The sequence below is a fragment of the Heloderma suspectum genome, chromosome 2 (genome assembly GCF_057233095.1).
Source record: "Heloderma suspectum isolate Gila_16-S chromosome 2, 16-S_ref, whole genome shotgun sequence".
Classification (NCBI taxonomy): Eukaryota; Metazoa; Chordata; class Lepidosauria; order Squamata; family Helodermatidae; genus Heloderma; species Heloderma suspectum.
The window spans coordinates 219591730-219610728 of NC_139459.1; the positions used below are offsets into that span (position 1 = coordinate 219591730).

The 18999-nt window shown below is 43.5% G+C and overlaps 1 protein-coding gene across 2 annotated transcripts in view; it reads left to right on the forward strand.

Annotated features, from left to right (window-relative positions):
* The window catches only part of NUP85 (nucleoporin 85), a 31875-nt gene extending 13027 nt beyond the window's left edge, over positions 1 to 18848 (forward strand). For both annotated transcript variants that reach the window (XM_084838038.1, XM_084838037.1), the window contains 10 exons: positions 718 to 849; positions 1508 to 1614; positions 1935 to 2018; positions 2600 to 2665; positions 8335 to 8486; positions 8580 to 8697; positions 11023 to 11123; positions 11982 to 12133; positions 12921 to 13007; positions 18651 to 18848. In XM_084838038.1, coding sequence (XP_084694164.1) covers positions 718 to 849; positions 1508 to 1614; positions 1935 to 2018; positions 2600 to 2665; positions 8335 to 8486; positions 8580 to 8697; positions 11023 to 11123; positions 11982 to 12133; positions 12921 to 13007; positions 18651 to 18752 — 1101 coding nt within the window. In that variant the 3' untranslated portion in view covers positions 18753 to 18848. The remainder of the gene's footprint in view (positions 1 to 717; positions 850 to 1507; positions 1615 to 1934; positions 2019 to 2599; positions 2666 to 8334; positions 8487 to 8579; positions 8698 to 11022; positions 11124 to 11981; positions 12134 to 12920; positions 13008 to 18650) is intronic.
* Positions 18849 to 18999: the final 151 nt, after the last annotated feature.

The window sequence follows — 18999 nt, forward strand, 5'->3', positions numbered from 1 at the left end:
GTTGCTCTTCATTTTGTATTGTATGTGCACTAGTTAGTTGTTTAGAGGGTAGCCACATTATTTCCCCCACTAGTTCATCAGTTGTGGGGAAAACTTTCTTTCTCCACTCTAGCCACAATATTTGTTGGTGGGAAAATTCCATATTCTGCCCAGTTAGGGTGCCTACTGAAGACTGGGGTACAATGTGGAATGTGGCTGCATGAATGTAATGGGCACCTATTGGTTAATGTTCATTATATTGTTGGTGATGTGTGATGCCTTCTTCCCTTTCTACCCATGCATATACTATTTTAGGGATTCTTAAAAGGATTTTTTTTTTAATCTCAAGAGGATTAGCACCTCTCTGGAGTACTTGTACCTTTTCTTAAGTGGGGAGACTTAGAGAACACCAATAAATCTAATAGTTCCATTTTGTGAACTTTTTAAAAATAAGTTTTTATGTGCTCTCCTCCTCCAAAACAGCATTGTGTAGGAGGAGAGAACACAACCTAGAATTAAGTTTGAAACAAGCAGAACATTTGATAAACAAGATGCCTCCTGCCCCTGCATGGAGACAGGAAAATGCACCAACAGCAGTTGATCTTGGGGAGCTAGCATTAATAAAGAACTAAAAGCCCCCAGCAAGTGGAATTTCCTAAACTTCAAAAGATCAAAGTAATGTTCTATAGGGTCTCTAGGGGAGGCACTTAAGGTGTTTCTTTTTTCTCTGTCAATTAGATCCTGCTAGGAGATGAGAGCACCATTTTAGAGAAGAAAGATCTCATGACTACCTGGTACCATTTCCTGGTAACCCGGCTGTTGTACTGTCATCCTACTGTGAAGCATATGGAACTCCATCTTTACGCACAGGTGACTTGGGAAATTCTGCTTTTAGACTAGAGCTGGCTGCAAGGTTTTTTGCTGCAGAAGCAGAAAAGCAATTGACAATGGTGTCCTGTGCTCTTTACCCCCCAGCTCCTCATGACAGTGGGAGGAAGAAGGGGTGATGCCATCTTAGAAGGACTGTATGCAAACAATGCACACGTGTGTTTGTCGTATCCGTGATCGTGCATCCATCACCTCTGGGCACCAGTTCTCCCGAGAGGTTTAAGAAGTAACAAAAGTTGGAAAGCATCCAACTCTGTCCATTATATTGCACCAAAGTCCACCTCACCAAAGCAAGGCCTTCAACCCATTTCATAATGGTGCTAGCCTTGATTTGGGAAGCACAAATGCTGTGACTTTGCTGCTGACTGTAAATGGGCAACTTGTTCCAGGAAGCTGCTGATGTGCATTTTAAGTAACCTGCTTGGCTTATATAGGCTAGCTAGAAGCAGTGTTCATTTACTAGATAATTTTGATTATCCTTTACTGAGGAAGTGGAGGGGTAATCCAGTTTGACATGTTTCGGTCCATGTTGTATTTACCCTTCTTCCATATCCTCCCTACCATGTGTCTTTCAAGAGCATAACTAAGCCATACACATCGTTGGCATGGAGCGTATCTTACCTCTTTGTATGTTCCACAGTCCAGCCTGGATCTCTTCCTGGGAGGAGGAAGCAGCCCTGAGCCTTTGGACAGCATCTTACTAGCAGCCTTTGAATTTGATATCCATCAAGTGATTAAAGAATGCAGGTGACTTTGTTGTCCTTGTTTTTAGAGAGCTTGATCTAGATTCTGTCATCTTCGCAATCTGGAATTTCTTGTGTACTTTAATAAACAAAGGGATTCTTGTAAACAGCATAGGGAGCGTATAAGGAGGTAAAAGGAAAGCTCTTTTAAAACAAAAATTTAATGGCTAAAACATGGACAGCGCAAATGTGATTATTTTAGATGTAATAAAGTTTGCTAAATTGGGTGGGGGAAGGGTATTTTTCTGACATTAAAAAAAGTCTTGCAGTGTGCGTTAAGATTATAAACTTGTGTTTCCTCCCTTTCAATTCTTGTATGTGCAGCATTGCCCTGAGCAATTGGTGGTTCGTAGCTCATCTGACAGACCTCCTGGATCACTGCAATCTCCTCCAGTCTCATAACCTGTAGTGAGTTGTCATTTCTTTGTTCTTTTTGTCTGTTCATTGGCCAGACACCCCTATGGGTGGTGCTTCCTAAGAGGTTCCTTAATGATCTTGTGGTGAGTGGCAATCCAAGGGAAAATATTTATTAGCAGGCAAGAGCCAACAGGAGAACTATAGTGTTATCATCTAATGAAATTGGATTGGTTCTTAAATGCCTTTGCTTTTAAGTTCCTTTTTTAAAGCTCCTTTTCTAAAATAATGCTTAGCATTTATGTGGCCCTTCAGAGTGTTCAAAATCTGTCATGTATGTTACGTTGGTAATTCTGCAACAGTCATGTAAGATAGGCCAGTATTATTATCACTGCTGTTCCTTAGCGATGGTTAGCCTTAGCTCAGTTCTTGATTGCTGAGTGAGAATGTTGTCAATTGCATGCCAGTTTTGCATTTTGGCGAAATAATAAACAGACATGAACTCCTTAACAATTCAGAAGTGAAATTGACACAGAAGGAGACTGGGGCTTGATACCTTTGACAATAAAAATATTATATCTGAAGAAACGCTAAATTCAGTGGAAGTGATTACATGCAATATGTTCTTCTTTTAGCTTTGGTTCTAATATGCGTGAATACCTCCTGCTGGAATATGCTTCTGGACTCTTCTCCCATCATAGGTAGCAATCATTTTGTGTGTGTGTGTGTGTTTGTTTGTTTGTTTGTTTGTTTTTAAAAAGCCATTCTGAGAACAGGAGAACCGTATGACTAACACATGAAGAGGCACTGGTTATGCTAAGAGTCATGAGAGTCATTTAAGAATCCTGGATGGAAGAGAGCAATGAAATACAGTCGAGTCCACCAGGCAGAATTCTCCCTTTCTTAAATAACATATAAGTTTGTGAGGGCAGCCTAGATAGTATCTATAATAGCAATTTTACCCAAATGGCTCCGGGATAAGAGTAAAAGCCCAAAGCAAACCTAACTTCAGGGTCTCCTGCTGCATTAACATAGGGAGCTCTTTAATGTATGTGCATATTTGTATTAGCTTGCGCACCAAAACGTTTTACTTGTAAATGCTCTTTTACTTGCCAGCTACTTGTGGGACATGCTGCATTTCAAACTGCTGAGAAGTCTTGATGTTCCTTTCAATAAAGGATTCCTAAGTAGAGGAGATGAAAATTTAAAAAGGCAGTTTGATGTAATCCTCAGAACAAACCAAGAAAAAAAAGAAGAGACCTTTTATGCTCAGGGTAGCCTCTTAATTCAAGTCTCTTGATGCCCAAGCACTGTGAGAGCATATGGGAGCCAGGCTGTAGTTTTACTTATTTCAGAAAAAATTTATACTGCCTTTTATTAAAAAAAAAAAAATACCCCAAAGCGGTTCACAGAGTAATATTGTAATAAAATACAATAAAAATGATAAAACAGTAATAAAATAACTCATTAAAATAACCAAGGATAGCTGGCAGTGCTAGTGGTCAGGAAAGTATCTGGGCAAACAAATGTCTGTAGTTGGTGGAAACACTCCGCATTAGGAGCCTGCCTGATCTCAATGGGGAGATTGGTCCTTGTGGTGGGTGCCACGATAGAGAAGGTCCTCTTCTGCCCCATGAGCTAGCAAGCATCAGTAGGCCGTTGTATGGTAAGGTGCAAAAGCAGGACAGCATGCAGATTAGACCCACAAATAGAAGAGAAACGTTCCAGGATGCTGAAAGAAATATTTTATTCGTAAAAAAAATTCCATTGCATGGTAAGCAAACCCCCCCACCCCGAAATGTTAAGACCAGGGTGGCCTATCCAGGAGAAGGCTGTCTCTCAGATAACCTGATCCAGGGCGGTTTAGGGCCTTATATACCAGCACTAACACCATGACCTTGGCTTGGTGGCTAATTGGCAGCCCCTGCTGAGCTTTCAGCACAGGAGTCATATGTGTACACTAAGAAGCTCTACTGAGCAACCTCGGTTCAGCATTCTGCAGCTTCCAAACCAGTCCCAGGGCCAGCCCCATATAAAGTGCGCTGCAACAGTCCAATCTTGGGGGAACCAGTGCATGAATCGCTGGGGCCAGGCTGTTCCTGATCATAGCCGTAGTATTGGCCTAAGCTGGCATTAGGCACTTTTTGCCACTGTGGCCACTTGGGCCTCCCGTGACGGAGATGAATCCAAGTACACCCACTACGTTCCTGTCCCAATAGAAGGAGTACAACCCCGTCCAGGACAGGTAAATTATCCAACTCCCAGACCCAGGAACTGCCCACACACTGAGCCTCTGTCTCACCACGATTCAATTTTGGCTGATTGGCCCTCATCCAGCCCACCAGTGCATCCAGGCACCAGTCCAGGTCATACCTGACTCAGATGTAACAGAGAAGCAGAACTAGGTGTCATCCACCTCGGCCCAAATCTCCTATTGACTACATCCAGTGGCTTCATATAGATGTTAACAAGCAGTGCGGACAAGATCATGCTCTGTAGCACCCCATAGGTCCAGATACTCTGTATCCTCCAAGAGCCTCTCCAGCAGTGCCGCCACCACCCTCTCAAGCATCTTGCCCCCAAATGGGGTATTTTTAACTGGGCTGTAGTTGTCAAACCTTTGGATCTGGGAAGAGCTTTTTCAGGTGGTCACCAGCACTCCCTCATATAACGACACAATACTCCCTGGACCCACCTGGCCACACCTCCTCAGCTAGTCCTGATAAACCAAGATGGGCAAGGGCCAAGAGGGCATGTGTCTTGTCCTTGTCCTCAGGCTGGTTCCCAGTCTGTTTCAGTGATAAAGAAGTTCTAATTGGTCAAAGCCTCAGGAGTCAGGCTCCTAAACAGAATCACAGAATGGTGGGGCTGGGAGGGGCCTACAAGGCCATCGAGTCCAACCCCCTGCTCAGTGCAGGAATCCAAGCCAGAGCATCCCTGGCAGGTGGCTGTCCAGTGTGGGAGAGCCCACCACCTCTTGAGGTAATTGTTTCCACTGTCGTATTGCTCTGTCAGGAAGTTTCTCCTGATGTCCAGCCGGAATCTGGCTTCCTGGAACTTGAGCCCATTATTCTGGGTCCTGCATTCTGGGATGATCTAGAAGAGATCCTGGCCTTCCTGTCTGTGACAACCTTTCAAGTACTTGAAGAGTGCTATCCTATCTCCCCTCAGTCGTCTCTTCTCAAGGCTAAACATGCCCAGTTCTTCCAGTCTCTCTTCATAGGGCTTTGTTTCCAGTCCCCTGAACATCTTTTTTGCCCTCCTCTGAACCCTCTCCAGCTTGTATGCATCCTGCTTAAAGTGTGGTGCCCAGAACTGGACACAGTACTCCAGATGAGGCCTAACCAGTGCTGAGTAGAGGGGAACTAGTACTTCCCAGGATTTGGAAGCTGTGCTTCTATTAATGCAGCCCAAAAGAACATTCGCCTTTTTTGCAGCCACATCACATCGTTGGCTCATATTCAGCTTGTGATCGACAACAATTCCAAGATCCTTCTCGCTTGTGGTGTTGTTGAGCCACGTATCCCCCATCTTGTAACTGTGCATTTGGTTTCTTTTTCCTAGGTGCAGAACTTGGCATTTATCCCTATTAAATGTCATTCTGTTGTTTTCTGCCCAGCGCTCCAGTCTATCCAGATCACTTTGAATTTTGTTTCTGTCTTCCAAAGTATTAGCTATCCCGCCCAATGTTGTGTCATCTGCAGATCTGATCAGCATTCCCTGCACCTCCTCCTCCAAGCCATTAATAAAAATGTTGACGAGCACTGGGCCCAGGACTGAGCCCTGCAGTACCCCGCTCATTACCTCTCCTCAGTTTGAGAAGGTCCCATTGATAAGCACTCTTTGAGTCCGATTCCGTAGCTAACTGTGGATCTACCTGATCGTTGTTTCATCTAGCCCACTTTGAGCTAGTTTACTCATCAGGATATCATGGGGCACTTTGTCGAAAGCTTTGCTGAAGTCGAGGTATATGATGTCCACAGCAGGATTTGTTCTTGACAAATCCATGTTGGCTTCGCGTAATCACTGCATTGTTTTCAAGGTGCTTACAGACTGATTGCTTTATAATCTGCTCCAGAATTTTCTCAGGGATTGATGTCAGACTGGTCTGTAGTTCCCAGGTTACTCCTTTTTACCCTTTTTGAAGATAGGGACAACATTAGCCCGCCTCCAGTCATCTGGCACTTCACTCATCCTCCATGATTTCTCAAAGAGAATAGACAGCGGTTCTGAGAGTTCTTCTGCCAGTTCCTTTATTACTCTAGGGTGGAGTTCATCTGGCCCTGAAGATTTGAACTCATTCAAAATAATTAGGTGTTCCTTGACCATATGCCTATTGATCTCAAGCTGCAATCCTGCTCCTTCAGCCTGTACTTCGCCTTTGCCAGGGGGGTCATAGACCCTCTTTTGGGAGAAGACTGAACCAAAGTAGGAATTGAGCACTTCTGTCTTTTCTTTGTCATCTGTTATCATTTTGCCATCCTTATTTAATAGCTGAACCACCATTTCTTTCCTGTCTTTTACTATGCACATAGCTGAAGAAAGCCTTTTTGTTGCTTTTAGCATCCCTCACTAACCTCAGCTCGTTCTCAGCTTTAGCTTTCCTGACGCCACCCCTGCAATACTGTGCTACCTGCCTGTACTCTTCCATTGTTGCTTGGCCTTTCTTCCACTTCCTATGTGTGAACTTTTTTGTTTTCAGGTCATACCTAAGCTTTTTGTGAAGCCACATTAGCTTCTTCTGTTGTCTTCCACCTTTTCTCCTTGTTGGAATTGTTTGTAATTGTGCCTTGAGAATTTCCTTTTTTAAAAACTCCCACCCATCTTGGTCTCCTTTTCTCGTTAGAGTCGCTTGCCATGCATGGGACCTTACTTATCATTGTTCTGACTTTATTAAAATCAGCTTTCCTAAAATCCAGGGTATAGGTTTGGCTACACTTGGCTTTTGCTTCCTTTAGAACCATGAACTCAAGTATAACATGGTCGCTTTCCCCCAGAGTTCCTGTAACTGCTACTTTACCCACTAAGTCATCTCTGTTGGTTAGGATCAAGTCAAGGATAGCCAATCCTCTTGTTCCTCCCTCTACTTTCTGTAGGAGGAAGTTACCTGCCACACAAGCCAGGAATTTCCTGGAGGGGCCATGTTTTGCAGAATTTGTCTCCCAACAAATATCGGGGAAATTGAAGTCCCCCATTACTACTACATCATGCTTCCTTGAAACATTGGCTATTTGCTTTTCAAAAGTTTCATCCTCATTTTCTCCTTGATTGGGTGGCCGGTAGTAGACTCCAACCACCAGGTTCCTTTTATTCTTTGCTCCATTTATTTTGATCCAGATGCTCTTGATGAGGCTACCAAGCTCATCCTCCTGTATTATTTGAAACAAATGCTACCAGTTAGTTATGACTAACTTAAGTCCCACCTGTTCAGTGGGACACGGGTACAACTAACTTTTCCTGGGTTGGGGCCACTGACTTTACATTTCAAGGTTTAGACACTTACCACAAGCACAATCTTCAGTAGTTCCTAACCAGCTTCTGATTTCCTAAGGTATCTTAAGGAATGTGATGCTATCAAGTTTAATAGTTTCTGTAACCAGTAAAAACCAGAAATATTCAAATTCTCATGATTTTTCTCAAAAGCCTACAGGCCAACTGTACTGCCACATGAACAAGGGCCATGATCTGGTGGGGCATGCACATGTCTAAATTTTTTTGGCAGATTTCTCTTTTCAGAAGCTGCTCCCACAGAACCCCAAACTACTCTTTAAAAAAAAAAGAAAAAAGGAACAAATATTTGTGAGTTTATGAAAGGATGTGCATGCACTATTTTGACATAAAATTTCTCCTTTTAAAAAGTTTGCACATCAAACTGCTTTGTTAACTTGGGTGTTCTGTCAGGGTAGCTTCTGTAAAGGAAGCTCTAAAAAGAGTTCAAATGGCAGCACAGAATTACCTGGTTCGCACTTAACAACAACCCAAAGTACGGGTTGAGTATGGGTTGTCATTGAATCACAGGCTGTTGTTATATGTGAACTCTGCACTATGGCTTAACTATGGGTTGTTAATAATGAACAACCCATAATTCACAACCCAAGAACAAACAATGGCTTCTCCTCCTAGGTTGGTTGTGGCTAACAACCCATAGTTAAACCATAGGGCAGGGTTCATATATAACTGCAACCCATGATTCAACAACATCCCATACTTAACCCATACTCAGAATTGTCATTATGTGTGAACCAGGCCAGTATGTGTAAGCATCTCTGAGTCACAGCTTCTGTGTTGTGCTGCTGGCTACTAATAAGTAATTCTGTGAGAACTGCCACCTGAAAAGAGTTATTAAATAATTCTTGTTCTTCCTTTGTAGTTTATGGCAAGTTGCAGTAGACTATTTTGACCACTGTCCAGAATATGGTAAAGCGTACTTGGAGCATCATATTGAACGGATCCCTCTGGAAACAGAACATAAAGCCCTCAAAGTTCTGAGGATCTGTGAGCAGAGAATGATGAGTGAGCAAGGTAAATCTTCCTGAATCTTGCTTTTTAAAAATGTAGTAACGTATTAGTGGAAATACCAGTTACTGAGTGTACCTACTTCTCCACCCCACGAAGTTCGTAGCATCTGTAAAACCATGGCCATGAAAGCCGTCCGGAATAATCGCCTCGGCTCAGCACTATCCTGGAGTATCCGAGCAAAGGATGCTGCTTTTGCCACTCTCATATCAGACAGGTAGGCTTTGGGTAAGAAGAACTATTTTGTCAAGATGCAGTCAAAACAAAGAAGTAGGGAAATGTAAAGGTCTGGGGGATAAGCTGGCTGTTGAGGGACAACACTCCATTCAGAACTGGCCTCTGTGGTCATGGTAAATGGTGACCTCTTGGATGTTAAGAGGTGGATTGTGCATGCCCACATTTAGGGTTCCTTGCACACCAAAGCGACAAGATGCAGAGTGCATAACATCTGACATAAGATATTAATATGCCCATTCCCTTCAGCCTCTTTTTTTTTTTTTTTTTACACAGGGCAGCTGGGAGGGGAGCTCTGTCTTGAATTTCCAGAGTTAACCTAGACACAGGGTGAGGACCCTAAGGTACTATGCCTACTGTTGGGAGACTCAGTGCTGCTTCTCTCTCTAATAGTAGTCAGCTCCAGCACCCTTGTGTAGCTGTGAAAAGAGGGTAGCTCTGTGGTGCATGCAACAAACAACCCACAGTTTGTTTACCATGGGTTGTTTGGGAGTGAGTGAGCATATTGGCTGCCAATCCTTTGCCCACATCTGCTGCGCTAAACAACCCAGGGATGCCCCATGCACTTAACAACCCATCCTTGGGTTATTCTTCCTGACGTGCAAACCTGGAACTCTGGGTTGTTGAGGGAGAAGCAACTCAGAGTTCTCCCTTGCGCTTCCAAAAAACAGGTCTCTGTCTTCCTAGGCTGGGACATCGCTGCAAGGCAAGAAACCTCCCTCTCCAAGCTGTGAGAAATATGCTGATGTTATGACCAAGCAGCAATCAGCATTCAAATACTACACAGAAGAGATGCATTCTTCCTTATCTATGCTCCAGCATTTAAAAAAATGGGAATTAGGCTCAGGCTGGAAGTCCTTGGAAACTAACTATAGAGACAAGCTATTGCACTAGCAAGCTACCTTTCATGGCAAATCCAAGTTTCCATTTGCAAGAGGTCACTTTGAGGGAAATATAATTAATGCTTTTGTTACGCAAATGAAAAGGTTTTGAAGAAATCCTTTGCTGTTCCTGCTTAAGAGGGTTTGGGACTAAAGGGAGAAGGTGCAGGGCGAGTGAAAGCTGGTCCCTGGCCAAAGCTGCAACTGGAGAAGCTCCAGCCATCACTTTGGCTAGCGTCTGATTATGTCGCCAGACAGGCCGCTTAAGAAGATCAGCCTCGGATGGCCTTCTCTCTGTCCCATCAGCCAGGACAGCTAGACTGGTGGGGACGAGGGAGAGGGCCTTTTCTGTGGTGGCCCCCACTCTGTGGAACTCCCTCCCTAGGGAACTCCGTCATGCCCCCTCTTTAATGAGCTTCCGTCGTGCATTAAAAACGCTGTTGTTCAGGCAGGCATTTGGGGTGGGTTAGGGTATTTTAGAAAATGTTTTTATTGTAGAATTTTATTGTTTTAAACTGTTTTTATTGTATATTGTACATCGGCCAGGGTGGCTGGGTGACCAGCCAGATGGGCGATTAATAAATTTAATTATAAATAAATAAATGTCAGCTGAGACCAGTCACGCACTGGCCCCATGAGGCTGATGCACATCATGCAAAGCTAGGGGGACGCGGCCATCTTTCTGCAAAAGCGAGGAGCATGTTTCAGACAGCGACTCATGCAGAAACACAGGGGTGGACTCTTCTGAGGATAAAAAATAAACCTTTGAGGGTGTAAGACTGAAGAGTGGAAACCAAAATCAAAAAAGGAAGAGCTGCACCAATTGAATTAACAAAAACAGTATTAAAATTCTCCATACATAAGTATGTAAGTTTTACGGTCAGACAGAAGAATTCAAAAACATGATAAAGTGTGTGTGTGTGTGTGTGTGTATAAGATAGTTTAGTATGTTCTGAAGTTTTTAATTAGCTAATTCATATTATTTAAGGAATTTTTTGGAAACATGTAAAATTGTATTTTAAACACTTTGGTGTACATTATATATCATTTATCATGTATTCTATATTTTATATTCTTTAGTTCCCTTGATAAAAACCCATGTCGAAATGTGTTGGGAATTCAATTGGTGCAGCTGTTCCTTTTCTGATTTTGGTTTCCAGCCTTACAACTATTTTTTCTGATCCCTATTGGTACTGTAGTAAGACTGAAGTGTGCCTCCAATTTTAATTCAGGAGAAAACATGTGACATGACCATTACATGTTTGGGAAACACTGTTATAGGTACTAAAAGGCAATTGTCTTCACAATGGTAGGGTTTGAGTCTATATAATACTGCTTGTCAGGGGAGGATGTACTGGAGTGCAGCAGCAAAATGTACATGATTGTTATGGGTGCTGATTTGGCTTCCCGCCCATCCTGCCCCCTAGATTTCTGAAGGAATATTGTGAAAGAGGCACTTTCTCAGACTTGGACCTCATTGATAACTTGGGACCATCCATGCTGCTTAGTGATCGACTGACATTTCTTGGTGAGAGCTACTATATACGGTCTTTTTTTTAAAAAAAGAATGATGTGGTGTAAAGTATTCCTCTGATGACACCGCTATTTGAGGAAACCTGGCTGCAGTGCATGTTGATGTGCATGTGTAAGGCAGTACAAGGTCCATAGCTCAGAAAAAAATCAAGACAAGTGCATAAACTCTGGAATTCATTACCACAAGACATACTGATGGCCAGCAACTTGGACGGTTTTAAAAGAGGTTAGACAAATTCATGGAGGATAAGGCTATCAATGCCTTCTGGTCATGATGCCTATGTATTACCTCCAGTATCTGGGGTAGTATGCCTCTGTATGCCAGTTGCTAAGGGACATGAGCGGGAGGGTGCTGTTGAACTCATGTCCTGTGGTGGGCTTCCCATAGGCATCTCATTGGCCCCTGTCTGAACAGAATGCTGGACTAGAAGGGCCTTTGGTCTGATCCAGCATGGCTCTTCTTACATTCAACAATGCAACGTGGCTATAATCATGCTTCACTTGGGGAACATAATAACCTGCACTTAAGTAAATAGGCAGGCTGTCTAAGCTTCTTCCTATTTATGTCACCAAGGCCATCTTTGTTTTAAAGACACTGTCACAGGAAACAAATGTTTCTAAATGTGCCGGCAGTATATGTTGCTGGCTTGCAGCTCGAACTGCCACTGGAATCAGTTCTACTATTGTGTGCCTTATAATGGGATCGTTCCCAGTAAATTCTTCTTATCTAATAACAAAAATGCTGGGGAGCCCTCTTGCAGTTTTAATGGGTCAGAGACAGAGAATTGGCTTTGGAAGCCAACGGTGAGGTGTGTTGCAGATATGACAGGGCTGACTTAACATTTGGATACAGGAAAGTATCGGGAATTTCATCGGATGTATGGTGAGAAGCAGTTCTTTGCAGCAGCCAAGCTGCTATTGATGTTGATGACAGCTCGTATTGCTCCTTGCTCCTTCTGGATGACCCTGCTGACTGATGCACTTCCTCTCCTGGAGCAGAAAGAGGCAAGTGTGGTATTTCTGGACAATGCATTACCAGCCAGTGGTGGTAGTTGAAGGAATGCCCCCTTTTTCTGGAAAGACCGCTATTGGGAGAGGACAGCATATGGTCCTGAATAGCTTTCAGCAAGAGCGCAGAGAGCTCCAGTACTGTATTGTTGTCAAGGGTCAGACAACGGTGGTGGATTAGCTGTCAAGTGCACTCAGTGTAATTGCTAAAACCCCAGCTGTGGCGTTCATAGGGGAGATGGATACACATGTGATCCTTCTCTTTGATCATCTGCCTCCTTCAAGGAAACAATCTCATTACTGTAAAAGCTTTGCCTTGCTGCAGATGGGTTCAGTTAGCCTTGATGCTTGCTGTAAAATATAAAGATCCCTTGAGGTTCAGGTTGCCCATGCTAATTTCTCAAGGATCTGTTTTCTAGCAGAGCTGGTTAACTCCGAATCTTTTTCACAGTAGGGTGGATAATGTAAGTGGTGGACTATGGAAACTAATTCTACCTGTCCCTGGCCCAGAGCATGCAGCTGCCAAGATGTGAGAGCATCCTATGCCATATCTGCTTTCATACATACTATACTGGACTTGCTTAAAAGCCACCGCTAGTCAAAGAAATCTAAAGAGTGCGCACAATGTAGATATTAGTTTCAGCATTTTCTCTCAAGTAGCCACTGTGACCATTATGGCTAGAAGCCTGGCCTGCTACAAAGCCAAGCCTTAAAGGCCCACCTCCAGTAAATACATTTGGGGGGAAACTGCAATTATATAATGGTAACTGCCACTTTCTTCCAGGTGATATTCTCTGCTGATCAGACATATGAATTAATGAAATGCTTAGAAGATGTGACAGCAGCAGAGTTAAAAAAAGAGAAGTTCCAGGTAATCCTGTTTCTGGGCAAGTGCTCAAGCTGCAGAACAGTGACTACTTAGGGCTCTTTTACATGCTATGATTTTAATGCATACATGCAGGGTATTATCTAGCCAAAGTTGAGCACTTTTATGTCCCATTTAACCCCACTGGGGAAAAGTTAAGAATGTGCTTAACTTTCTTGTTGAGATCAATGGTCTGGACAAACACTGAATATATAATGCTCACAATATTCCATATGTATATAGAAAAATGTAATTTGTGCATGTACAAAACACACCACTGTTTGTATCACATAGCAGAGGAGTTGGAATTAGCCATAGATTCTGCTCTAGCTTCATGTACAGATCATGACAAGCATACATTTGCCACTGAGTAGTGTGTGAAATACCCCTCAGCTGTTATGTGAAAGGGTCCACAAATATCGACTTAGCCACCCTCTAGTTGTCCCTCTCCTTTTCTGCACAAGTGGCATGTACAGAGGGCTTCAGCGAGACATAGGGCTTTCTCTCTTTTGCATGGCAATGTTTTCAAGGCAAGAAACAGCAGTAAACGGCATTGCGAGAATACTTTGTCTTTCTTCCAAGCCCTCTGCGCTTATCAGAGCCCTTGAGGGTAAAACAGAATCTTGTTTCACTTGCATGAATGTTTGGATAAGAAAAATAGAAATTTCTGCCGTTTCTTATCTTATCCACACCTTTATCCAAGCAAAACAAGCAAGCCCACCTCCACTGTTGAGGGAGCCCTTGGCAAAGTCCCCTCTAGTGAACTGACCTGATGGCAGCGGAAGCAGCACTAGTGTGGTGAGCAGTGCTGGGCAGCTGGTTCTCGTCGCTGTTCTAATTTCCCACAATGCCCTGGAGTGGCAGTACCTTAGGGGCATTATGGGTCATGAAAATATGGCTAGTCTCAGCTCCCTTTTGGTGCTTTGAGTCCTGAGCTGGGAAAAATATGTGGGGTGGGCAGAGGTCAGTGGTGGACTCTGCTGAGGTACTGACTCCCCAGCAGCTGCCCACTGAAGGCAGGTGCTAATGCAGGAAATAAGACTCTGTCTCTCCCTTGATACTTCTGACAAGCCCAGAGGGCTTGGGAGAAAGATTAAGTTTTCTCTCATCGATGATGAGCGTTTCCTCAGCTGCTCCTTCCCTTTTCAAAGTGCAGTGTAAAAAGAGTCTTTCAGAGGCTGCTGGGAATCCTCCTAGCCAGAGAAGGCTTTATGAGAAGAGTCATTTTGATCCAAAGGTAGTAAAATAAGAATTAAGAGCAAGTTGCAGTATTTATGTCTGCGTTTAGCAGCCTAGAACATCACAGACAACGGAAAAAGAAGCCCAGAGAGACTCAATTCCACATATAATAAGATTTCCTGTGGTTGTAGCCATAGCATGTGTTAGATGCTCCCAGGTCCTGAATATAGATAACCTCGAAGCCTTTTCTTTCCAGGCAGCTAAAAAACAAACTGTCTGAAGGATCGTTTGTAACATACAATTTACAGTTCATGTAGAAAGATCAGTTTAACAATGGAGTAGCCTATGTTTTTGCTAAGAACATGTAATGTTAGTTCAACGTTATGGATTCTAGGACCCACCTGAATGACCAGTTGCATTTTTTCTGACTATCACTCTGAAATCTCAAAATCAATTCGAGCATAACATTTGTTAGAAAGCCCTGCTATTTGGTAAAACTAAACAACTCATATGAAAACTAATTTGAGCCTTTAGCACAATTGCTAAAAAAAGTCCCAAGTATAAAGGGGGAGATATGATAGCGCTCTTCAAGTACTTGAAAGGCTGTCGCAGAGAGGAAGGCCAGGATCTCTTCTCGATCATCCTAGAGTGCAGGACACGGAATAATGGGCTCAAGTGACAGGAAGCCAGATTCCGACTGAACATCAGGAAAAACTTCCTGACTGTTAGAGCAATACGACAATGGAACCAATTACCTCGGGAAGTGGTGGGCTCTCCCACACTGGAGGCGTTCAAGACGAGGCTGGACAGCCATCTGTCAGGGATGCTCTGACTTGGATTCCTGCACTGAGCAGGGGATTGGCCTCGATGGCCTTGTAGGCCCCTTCCAACCCTACTATTCTATGATTCTAAAGTATGAGCTAAACGTCTGATTTTTTTTAGTGAAAGTTGAAATTGAGAGAGAATGTGTCCTGAATATAAGTGTCTATTGTCCCTTTATGGATCACTGCCTTGTTGTGGCGAAGGGGCTTGCGTAACTCAGTGAAGCCATAAGCTATGCCGTACAGGGCCACCCAAGACGGACAGGTCATGGCAGAGAGTTCTGACAAAATGTGGTCCACTGGAGAAGGAAATGGCAACCCACTCCAGTATTCTTGCCAAGAAAACCCCATGGAACATATCACAAGGCTAAAAGAGATGACGCCGGAAGATGAGCCCCTCAGGTCGGAAGGTGTCCAATATACTACTGGGGAAGAGCAGAGGGTATTTCCAAGTAGCGCCAGAAAGAATGAAGCGGCTGGGCCAAAGCCGAAAGGACACTCAGCTGTGGATGTGTCTGGTGGTGAAAAGAAAATCCGATGCTGTAAAGAACAATATTGTTTAGGAACCTGGAATGTCAGATCAATGAATCAAGGTAAGCTGGAGGTGGTCAAACATGAGATGACAAGATTGAACATCGACATCTTGGGAATCAGCGAACTAAAATGGACAGGCATGGGCAAAGTTAATTCAGGTGACCATCATATCTACTACTGTGGGCAAGAATCCCTTAGAAGAAATGGAGTAGCACTCATAGTCAACAAAAGGGTGGGAAAAGCAGTACTGGGGTACAATCTCAAAAACGATAGAATGATCTCAGTACGAATCCAAGGCAAACCATTCAACATCACAGTAATTCAAGTCTATGCCCCAACCACTGAGGCCGAAGAAGCTGAGGTTGATCGGTTCTATGAAGACCTACAACACCTTCTAGAACTAACACCAAAAAAAGATGTCCTCTTCATCATAGGGGATTGGAATGCTAAAGTAGGAAGTCAAGAAATCACCGGGATAACAGGCAGGCATGGCCTTGGTGTACAAAATGAAGCAGGACAAAAGCTAATAGAGTTTTGCCAAGAGAACACGCTGATCATAGCAAACACTCTTTTCGAACAGCACAAGAGACGACTCTACACGTGGACATCACCAGATGGTCAATATCGAAATCAGAATCATTATGTACTTTGCAGCCAAAGATGGAGAAGCTCCATACAGTCAGTAAAAACAAGACCTGGAGCTGACTGTGGCTCAGATCATGAGCTGCTTCTTGCAAAATTTCGGCTGAAATTGAAGAACGTCGGGAAAACCACTAAACCATTCAGGTATGACCTAAATCATATCCCTTATGAATATACAGTGGAGGTGAGGAATAGATTTCAGGGATTAGACCTGATAGACAGAGTGCCTGAGGAACTATGGACGGAGGTCCGTAACATTGTTCAGGAGGCAGCAACGAAATCCATCCCAAAGAAAAAGAAATGCAAGAAAGCCAAGTGGCTGTCTGATGAGGCTTTACAAGTAGCTCACGAAAGAAGGGAAGCGAAAAGCAAGGGAGAAAGGGGAAGATATACCCAACTGAATGCAGAGTTCCAGAGAATAGCAAGGAGAGACAAGAAGGCCTTCTTCAATGAACAATGCAAAGAAATCGAGGAAAACAACAGAATGGGAAAGACTAGAGATCTCTTCAACAAAATTGGAGATCTCAAGGGAACGTTTTGTGCAAAGACGGGCATGATAAAGGACAAAGAAGGCAGGGACCTAACAGAAGCAGATGAGATTAAGAAGAGGTGGCAAGAATACACAGAAGAACTATACAGGAAAGATCTGAATGTCCCTGATAGCCATGATAGTGCGGTCACTGAACTTGAGCCGGACATCCTCGAGAGTGAAATCAAGGGCCTTAGGAAGCATTAGTAACAACAAAGCTAGCGGAGATGACAGTATTCCAGCTGAGCTATTTAAAATCCTAAAAGATGATGCTGTTAAAGTGCTGCATTCAATATGCCAACAAATTTGGAACACTCAACAATGGCCGCAAGACTGGAAAAGGTCAGTTTACATTCCAATTCCAAAGAATGGCAATGCCGAAGAGTGTTCAAACTACCGCACAATTGCGCTCATTTCACATGCCAGCAAGGTGATGCTCAAAATCCTACAAGCTAGGCTTCAGCAGTATGCGAACCGAGAACTACTGGAAGTACAAGCTGGGTTTCGAAGAGGCAGAGGAACTACAGATCAAATCGCCAACATTCGCTGGATCATGGAGAAAGCAAGAGAATTCCAGAAAAATGTCTATTTCTGCTTCATTGACTGCGCTAAAGCCTTTGATTGTGTGGATCACAACAAACTGTGGCAAATTCTTAAAGTGATGGGAGTACCAGACCACCTTACCTGTCTCCTGAGAAACCTGTACGAGGGTCAAGAAGCAACAGTAAGAACCAGACATGGAACAACTGAGTGGTTCAAAATTGGGAAAGGAGTACAACAAGGCTGCATATTGCCACCCTGCTTATTTAACTTATATGCAGAGTACATCATGAGAAATGCCGGGTTGGATGAATCAGAGGTCGGAATTAAGATTGCTGGGAGAATTATCAACAACCTCAGATACGCAGACGATACCAACCTAATGGCAGAAAGCGAAGAGGATCTAAAGAGCCTCTTGTTGAGGGTGAAAGAGGAGAGTGCAAAAGCTGGTTTGAAACTCAACATTAAAAAAACTAAGATCATGGCATCTGGCCCTATCACTTCCTGGCATATAGAAGGGGAAGAAATGGAAGCAGTGACAGATTTTACTTTCTTGGGCTCCAAGATCACCGCAGACAGTGACTGTTCCTTGGGAGGAAAGCTATGGCAAACCTAGACAGCATAGTAAGAAGCAGAGACATCACCTTGCCGACAAAGGTCCGTCTAATCAAAGCTATGGTTTTCCCAGTAGTAATGTATGGCTGTGAGAGCTGGACTATAAGGAAGGCTGAGCGCCGAAGAATTGATGCTTTCGAACTGTGGTGCTGGAGAAGACTCTTACGAGTCCCCTGTACTGCAAGGAGGTCAAATCAGTCAATCCTAAAGGAAATCAACCCTGAGTGCTCATTGGAAGGACAGATACTGAAGCTGAAGCTCAACTATTTTGGCCACCTAATGCGAAGAGAAAACTCTCTGGAAAAGACCCTGATGCTGGGAAAGACTGAAGGCAAAAGGAGAAGGGGATGGCAGAGGATGAGATGGCTAGATAGCATCACCGATGCGATGAATATGAACTTGAGCACGCTCCGGGAGAGAGCGCAGGACAGGAAGGCCTGGCGTGCTATGGTCCATGGGGTCACGAAGAGTCGGACACGACTGAACAACAACAAAAAGGAATCAGCCAATCTGGCTTTGAAGCAGATGGAAAATTTGTCCTTGGAGTTGAAGGCTGCAATCCTATGCACATTTATCTTGGAGTAAGCCCCATTGAATACAGTGGGACTTGATTCTGAGTAAACATGCTTAGGATCGCACTGTAGGTGTGGGAGACTTTGCAGAGGTAACTACATGTATTTTTCTCCTGTAGAGGACATTCTGGTACTCCTGGAGAGCGAGAGAAGGAAATTAAAATCCAGAATACGTTATCTAATTTGGTGAACTTCTAAGATTATTTTTTGTTTCTAGGATGATGATGCTGAAACAATGAAGGTGGAAATGCTGAGGCTCGCTCTGGCACGAAACCTTGCACGAGCCATTGTAAAAGAAGGCACATTGGAAGAACCATGAGAGCAGCTTCTTGGAGTAGCTCAAAAACTTTGCTTTGTTTTACTGTACATACCATGGCTGTTTTTTCTAAGAATAAATGTCATATTTTGGATCTCTCTTGTAATCCCCTTTCTAGTGAATTCAATAGAAATCCAATTTCTACTGTCCTAAACCAACAACTTGATGGCAGCCTTGTAAGATCACCTAATTACCAAGGTCAAGGTCTAGTCCATTTGTTCAACTGAAACAGATCCCTAAATCAAAGGAT